Source organism: Tigriopus californicus, chromosome 6, assembly GCF_007210705.1.
Source record: "Tigriopus californicus strain San Diego chromosome 6, Tcal_SD_v2.1, whole genome shotgun sequence".
NCBI lineage: Eukaryota > Metazoa > Arthropoda > Copepoda > Harpacticoida > Harpacticidae > Tigriopus > Tigriopus californicus.
The window spans coordinates 4,406,420-4,414,523 of record NC_081445.1 but is presented as its reverse complement, the minus strand read 5'-3'; the positions used below and the strand labels follow the sequence as shown (position 1 = coordinate 4,414,523).

Genomic DNA, 8,104 nt, shown 5'->3' with positions numbered 1-8,104 from the left:
TTGCTTGCAAAGCATGGCCTTTGCCAGTGGACTGGCTCATTTCAAGTGTCCGATCTGCTCAGAGAAGAGTGAGTTTGCTCAAAAGTGTGTTCAATACGGCGTATACATTCCGAATCGNCTCGTCCTCATCCGGATCCACAGCCCCATTATGCGCCTTTTGTCATTTAGGTGAGCTAGCCGGTCCCACGGCCGACGATAGGTGGGAGTGTGGGTGTGTCGGCGCTCCAACCCCACGCCTCCGTTCATGTCCGAGCCCCATCGATAGCGGGTCATGGGGTCCTACCCGCATCACACCCACTTACCCACCGAACCCGACCTGGAAAGGACCCGGGTTGCTTCGGACCCCTTAATCTTACATCTGACTAATAATATCATGTCCCTCAAGTCCCACCCACTTTCAAGTTTTCATTCAACTTTCTTTCCCACCCATTCCCGGGTCTGTCCAAACCCATTCATTCATGATCCACCCCTCCCCCATGAACGTGGCTTTACCTGCCGGATGGCTTGACCCAGGCCCTGGACGTTCCTTGGCCCGCCTGAACCCGGCCTAAGTCGCCTGCCTCTGGACTAACCCCGTGTCTCGGGGCTGGGCCCCTTCCGTCTCTTTTAGGCCCCGTGGCTGACCAGTTGTGCCAAGCCGGTAAATTGTACGCCTATCGACCCGCGGGCCCACCCCCACCCTGGACCGTCTCCGGTAGACGGGGCCGAGGTCGTGGGCGGGGACGCCGCCCCACCCTGCCCACTCGCTATGCCCATGGCGTGATCGAGCTCGACTCGGACCCACCCGAGGGCCAGTGGGCCTTCCATTATTTCTGCCTGCTATTCGCGTCGCACCTGGATCAGAACGGGATCGCCCCCCATTCGCCCGACTTGGGCGATGACAGCATCGCCCAAACCCACGCCGGACTCTTTGGCTTCCTCATCACCGACATTAAGCGGTAAGTGAGACTCTATGAACCCAAGTAAAAATCGACCCCTCACACCGGGGCCCCCTGGCTTTGACAGAGGAAAAGAAGCTTGTCCACCCATCCCCCCCAATGACTGACTTGAGTCTCGTCAAACGGTCATGAGGGCTTTCAGCTATTCCTGTAGCGCCCATATTTTTCTCTGGCCCCATGTTATCGGGCTCTATGGACCGCCCATGATCACTTAATGGACCATATTCACGGCTGACTTGTCTTGCAGGGAAATCGAACGCACTCGCGCCATCACATGCCAGTTCTGCGCCAGTTCCCACGCCAATGTGGCCTGCCGGGCCCCGGGCTGTTGGGCCTATTACCATTTCACGTGTGGCTTCGAGGCCAGGGCCCAATTCGTATTCCACGACGATTTCCCTTCGTATTGCCCACAACATCGGGTGGATTACCTCAGCCTCATGGAACCCCCCCGAGGTATGAGTATACTTTTAACAGAAAGACGAAGCCCAAACAACCACACATCTACGCTGTCCATCCTGGGCTTCATCTTGATCTCCGTCCCACAAAGCTAGGGCAGGGAACTATTGGATTCATTTTGAGATTCAATGATTTTATGTTTTTTTTTTTTTTTCATTCATATGGATCCCTTCAGCGTCCGACCATGAATTCACTCTGCCCCCGAAAATGTTGTGCTTTAAAAGAAATCTTACCCATTGGAAAGCACCTTCTTATGTGTGTATGAAAATATGATCAATTTTCCAGCCACCATTTCCCCGGATAAAACGTGTTTGTGTTGTTACAATCGCGTCGTGATACCCAAGAAGAAAGTGGGCGTGGGGAAATCGTCCGCCAATACCTCCGGGGTGGGCGTGGTCAGTCCGTGCTGTGGCCGCACTTTCCACTGGTTGTGCGTGCAAAAGATGGCCATGGCCGGCGGAAGTTCGCTGTTCAAGTGTCCAAGTTGTCTGGACAATCAAGTGTTTGTGATCTCCATGAGGAAATGCGGGATCTACGTCCCCTTGCACGATGTCAATCTCAATGGCAAAAATCAATTGAGCGGGCCCACATCCGCCAAATCGGCCGACCCAAACAATCAAGTTCACAACAACAACAACGATAACGGCATGATCGCTTACGATGGTAAGACTCATCATCCTGTGATTACTCTTGCATTACGGCATCAAACCTTGGCGGGAACTCGTTCCATTGGTTGCGAATGCAAACGTGTTTGTTTGGCTGTCAGATATTCAGGTGACCTCGGGGTCTTTAAATTTGTTCATTTGTTCATTGTTCGTTGAACGAACGAAATAAGTACGCTGAAAATCGAGGATTATCAAGTATTTGGCATAATATTTTAATATTTCCCCTTGTATGAGAGGCCCTTCACTGAATGGTGGTACCAAGGCCCTTGCCATTTGAAGGCAGTTATTAGCACCATCTTTGGTGGATTGGCGGGCGTCATTGTGTTTGGCTGTGTGCATTTGTTCCGTTAGTGGAAAGCCTTGTTCCATCATGTCTCTTGACTTGAAAGCCTTTATTTGTGGAGAACGAGACCGAGACGGAAAGCAAAAGAAGCGAAAGAAAGAGCATGTGCCACGATCCATTTATGATAACATGGCTTTTTCTGGCGAGTTTTCAAGGCTCTCCTTTCCATCTATCGATCTATATATATATAAATATCTATCCATCCATCCATCCGTCCACCTCGCTTCCCCTTGTCTTCGTCGCTCGTCGGAAATGAAGGAAAAACATAAATGGATCCTGTTCAAGTTCAAGTTTCGGGTGTTGCTCTTTTCCAGCCCTGCCCACAGTTCCACAACTTCATTGCGACGTGCCCATTCGATGTCGATGCCAACAAGGGCGGAATCACAACAAGAAGGGTACACTTTGGGCTTTGATTGCGTGTCAGGATTGCTCCATTCAAGCCATTCACGTGAAGTGTGGCCAACTCAATCGCCGCAAACCCGAATTCACTTGTGACACGTGTGTGGACAATCGGAAAGCCGAGGAGCGAGCGCAAGAAATCAAATTGGCCGAAGCCGCGCGAAGTGAGTATCTTCTTAGAGGTGAATATGCCTTTTTTTCCAACCTCCAAAGTTACTGTTCTTTTTTTGCCTCTCTTGGGGGGGAAGGCTCGTAAATAATGAATTTACTGCATCCTCTTCTTTTAGGGAAGGAAGCTTTAAGGGGACGAAAGATTGGGCCCAAAAGTCGAACTGTATCCAAAAGCCAACAAAGCCTCGGAGTGAGAGTGTCTAGCACCCCCACCCCCACCGTCGTGGTCGATGAGCCGCCTTTGCCCAAAGTGACCTTGAGCAAGCAGAGCGGCCAATGGACCTCGGAAGTCAAGGCCAAGCGCGCCAAGAGCCCATTGACCTTCGCTCTGGCCAACCAGGATCAGGATCCATTGGATATTGGCGACTTTGAGCTCGTCCCCACTCCCTCGCCACGAACCTCGAGATCTTCTCGCGGAGTGGCGAATCGCTTCCGGTCACCTTCTCCGGATATTCTGATTGTGGACCCGTTGGCTGTGACCGGAGTTTTGGACCCACTCGCCGACGACGCGCCCACTAAAGGTCAAAAACGAAAACCCAATGGCACGGACGCCACTTCCATGCCCTCGAAAAAGGCACGTGGTCAAGCTCAAAGTCCATCATCTCCGGATTGGGCGTTCCCAACGCCTTCAAGTGCTCGACGGTCTCGCAATAATCAGTCGGTGAAGAGCCGTAATACAAGTGTGGACTCGAGCCCTTTGACCCCAACTACTGGGACGACATCGATCAGAGCTCGACGATCCAATTCGGGTTTGAACAAACGCTGGAGTCCATCCCCGTCGGAATCGCCACCACACGTTTCCTCATCGGCCACTTCTCGTCGAGGAAAGACCCGTTCTGTCAGCAACTCGTCCTCCTCCTCTTCTGCAAGGTGTCAGGAGGTTGAGGTTAGACGGGGAATGGCGTTTGGTGATTTTGGTGATGATGAGAACCAGGACGAGGAAGAGGAACCCTTGGCTAAGAAGGCCAAGAAAAGCAAGAAGGCCTCTCCGACGAAGAAGTTGTTGAGTCCGGATCCATTATCGGATATCGCTCCAATTTCCACACGAAGAAGTAGTAGCCAAGCCATCAGTACAAAGACGCCCAAGCCAGGACCAAAGAGTAGGAGAACCCCGCCCAGTCCTGTTTTGAGCACACCTCCTCCTCCTCCTCCTTCTCGTCCTTCGTCTCCTCCGGCTCGTAGAGGATCAGCAGGGGGGCCCCAGAGTCGTCCAAAATCGATGGCTCCACTCACTCCCACGAATGCTCTCTCCCCCGTTGTGGCCCTGCCAAAAATCAACATCCCCAAACCGGGGCCCAAATGTCGCAAAGCCACTCCCTCAACGACCACGGTTGTGCCGCCCAAATCAGTGGCCGTCAAACCCGGGCCCAAGAGCCGTAAAATCGCACCTACCACCATTGCCGCTGTGCCGGCAAAAGCAGTTGTCCACAAACCCGGGCCCAAGAGCCGCCGTTCAAGTGCGAATTCGTCGGTGACAAAGGATATGGTCGAACCAATGAGAAGGGCTCCACCGACCAAGATCGGTCCCAAGAGCCGGAAAACCGCTGTCCCAACTCCCAAGAAGGCCAACGCGGGTCCAATTGGCCGCCGAAAAGCCAAGTCGCCCAGTCCGACGTTGGACGATTATTCGCCTTCGGGCGGTTTCGATTCTCCCATTGGCGGTGCCAGTCCAGGTGAGTTGAAGGCCACGTGAACATATAAGCACCCATATACACATAGACTGATTGTTATTGCTTTTGTTCCCTTTTAGTTTACTCATCGGGCAGTGATTCACCCCGGCCGTTTTTGGGGCGTGCCGTGTCTCCGCCTCCATTAAGGAGCAGCTCAAAACCGGGACCGGCCTCGTCCAAGAAGCCGGTCATTCAACCGTTGGAATCCACGATCATCATCAAACAGGAGTTCGTTTCATCGCCCGGTCCCAAATCCACATTCGACGACATCTTCGACCAAGTTCGAGAGAGCACAACGAGGGTGCGACTTCCGGCCAAGAAACGCCCTCGATCGCCCGTTCGACAGGAAACTAGAGCAGTCCCCATCAGACAAGGTACGGCCGTACGTACATGAAAGTTTTTGGATGTAATCCATCCAGGAAGGCATCATTACGAATGTTTCCATGCACTTCCCTGTGTTTTCAAAACACCTAGAGATTGATCATGACCGAAGCAACGCCCTTGCCCACGCCCACTCAGCTCACGTTGTCTTTACTTCCCATTCCAGAGCACAAATATCGACCGGGACCCAAGTCGACCCTGGAAAAGCGATCGATGCCCCAACCCGAGCGGCAAAGCATTCGCGTTCTCGACAAGCCTTTGCCTCGTCGTCAAGCCGTGAAACGGACTTGGAGCGAGGCCACGGGTAAAAACCCGCCTGCGGCCAAGAAGACCAGGAAAGGCTCGGCCCCACTCAGGATCTACCAAGTGAAAGGCAAGGACATCATGGGCGGTATCATGAGCGACCTCCTGATTCTGATGGAGGAGCAAATCGCGCATTGCCGCACCTTCTCCACCCAAGTAGCCACCAACTGGATTCATCAAGACCTCTTGGACAGTGTATTCCACGAGTCCACCGAGTTCTGCGGCGATCTGCTCGACGACTCGGTCGTTGACGAGACTCTTTTCCGACTCTTTGGACCCCCCTACACGTTTCATCTGGAGAGCCAGAGAGCCTCTCAGTACATGGCACCCCTGAAAAGAGCCCAACTGACCCTGTCGGATTGTCTCCAGCCCAATGGCATTCCACCACGAGAGGCTTTAAACGCAATCTGCGGTGATATTCTTGTGGACGTGGCCAATTCGGCCAAGAAAGCGATCGATGATCGTTTCCGATGGAACCTGTGCTCCGGAGTGGTACGCGATCTCGTGGAGGGCGTATTCCAAGAATCTGCCCAGTTTTGTGCCACCGTCATCAATCGAGAAGTGATCCTGGAAACGTGCTTCAGGCTGTTTGGACCCCCCTACCGTTTTAGCCTGAGTGAACCCAGAGCTAAACAATACTTGAAACCCCTGCAAGGGTCCTCATTACGTCTACCAGATGTCATGAATGCCCCCAAATTGCCCAGATTAGCTGGGAACACCATTTGTATGGACATCCTCACAGACGTGGCCTTCAAGGCCAAGGCTGAGATCGACGATCGCTTCCGATTCAATGTGTGCGCTCACGCCGTCGATCATCTCGTCGAGGACTGGCTGTTCCGGGAATCCAGCCAATTCTGCTTATCCATTTTGGAAAAAGTGGTGGATGAGGCTGGTTACCGCCTCTTCGGACCGCCCAAAAGGTTGCTCCTGTCCCATGAGAAGGCACCCATGATCTTGAGCAAGCTCCAGGTATCTCAATTAGTGGTGCGTGATTGCATTCAACAGAAGTGCATCCCCACCGAGGCCACCCAAATCTTTTGCGACGAGATCCTCTTCGACGTGATTGCTCAAGCCGAAACCGACATCCTGAATCGGCCTGTGTATGGCCACCGATTAGTCTCGGAAGTCCTCTCCGACATCCTCCGCGTGATGCCCATGAAAAGTCGAAGAAGCATCGAGGCCGCTCGAATGGGTCTGGTGAGGACGCGTTGCCGAGGTATTATTCTCACCGAGGTCGTCGACCGAGCCGAAGAGCAAATTCTAAAGACCCCATCCTTCCCTTATCGAGCCTCGTACATGATCTTGAGCGACCTCGTGGATTCCTTGGGACCGGCTATTATCACGTTCCGACAGGAGAAAGAGCGCCTTCGAATCCTCGAGCAACGCCGCCTTGAGGCCGAACGGCGCCGGCCCAAGCCATTTTCCATCTCCTTAAGAGACATTTACTCCCTGCCAGTCATTCCACATCCGGCTGTCGAGTTTCTGTGTTCAGGAATCATGCTTGAGATTGTGGAACAGGCCGAGGCTGTGATCGTGTCGGGACCGCGTTTCGTGGAGCGCATGGCCTCCTACACCCTCGTCAGAATGGTCAGCGAAATGACTTTGCCCAATAATTTGGTGGCCTCGAAAAAGCGCAAAAGAGAGTCCTCGTTTTCGCCCTCGGCCTCCAAACGAACGGCTGTGAGCAACGGGCCTCGAGCACGAAACGAGGCCACTGCCAGCCCACTTAGGCAGAATGGAGCAACGGGAACGTCGAATAGGCGAAGGCAAGCCACTCCAGCCAACAATGGACTCCTTCTATGAGAATGTCAGGTTCCAATTTTGAATCGTCTCGGTGTCACATCGTCGTCGTCATCCTCATCATCATTCACATCCTCACATAAGCTTTTTGATGATCTGAATTCGTCGAAATGAAAGCTTGTTCAATAAATACTTTTCAAAACTTGATGTACAAGGTAAAGAAAGGTCAACAATCTCGACAATCTACAATTCATTCTTGCGCCACTACTTCTTCAAACGACCTTGTCCCACTTGGGCAATCTTATGGTTGGAATATTTTTTTTTCTTTTTTTCTTTTTGAGGGGGGGGGGGCTACCCCTTGTACTGGCCCACACCACACACGGAAACCAATCGTCAATTATTCGTGTTCCCAGGGTCTCATGCATGATTAGTTGCACTACCATACAGAGTGAGTCCATGTGTTCCAAGAGACCCCTGATCTTGTCGGAAACGACGGTGAACATGATTAACGAGCCTAGTAAGCTATTTAGAATGAAGACGACCCAAACCTGCTTCTCTTCAAAGTAGAAATCCACGAGGAACGTCTTGACCCATTCAGGATTCGTCTCGTTCTTCAGCATTTCGGTCCGTCCCAAAGGTTTCCATTGTCGAGATCCACGGGATTTGATGAACACCAAGCAAACCGGGTCTGGAGCCGAGAAGTGATCCCGAGGCCGAAGGTTCCTAAAAGCGAAAGGATGAGGTAGAACCCAAATTGGAAAGCAACGAGCCCATTGTCACTATTATCACGGCAAACTATTGGTCAATTTTCGGGAACTTGGGGGACGGGGAGGGGGGGGCTGGCTGGAGTTGAAGGTTCAAGAGGCAAATGAGAACCATGGAAACAGTCTTTGTTGGGCGGCTTTCATATATGCTAGAGTTTTAAATAAGCTCATGAGGAAGATTTGTGGGGTTTTCAAAAGCGAAACCCACCGAAAAAAAAACATCAACACACATGAGGCTTGCAATAATAAAAAAAACGGGCGGCGGCAACGGTTC

At 52.2% G+C, this 8,104-nt stretch overlaps 1 protein-coding gene across 1 annotated transcript; it reads left to right on the top strand.

The window, feature by feature from the left end:
- Window positions 1-118: 118 nt before the first annotated feature.
- Window positions 119-7,273, top strand: LOC131882689 (uncharacterized; the record flags this gene model as incomplete). The annotated part of the gene is given in 8 exon segments (XM_059229923.1): window positions 119-168; window positions 611-938; window positions 1,186-1,391; window positions 1,680-2,057; window positions 2,717-2,965; window positions 3,089-4,645; window positions 4,723-5,016; window positions 5,190-7,273. Coding segments are annotated over 8 exon segments (5,002 nt in total), but the record flags the coding sequence as incomplete, so codon positions are not given.
- Window positions 7,274-8,104: the final 831 nt, after the last annotated feature.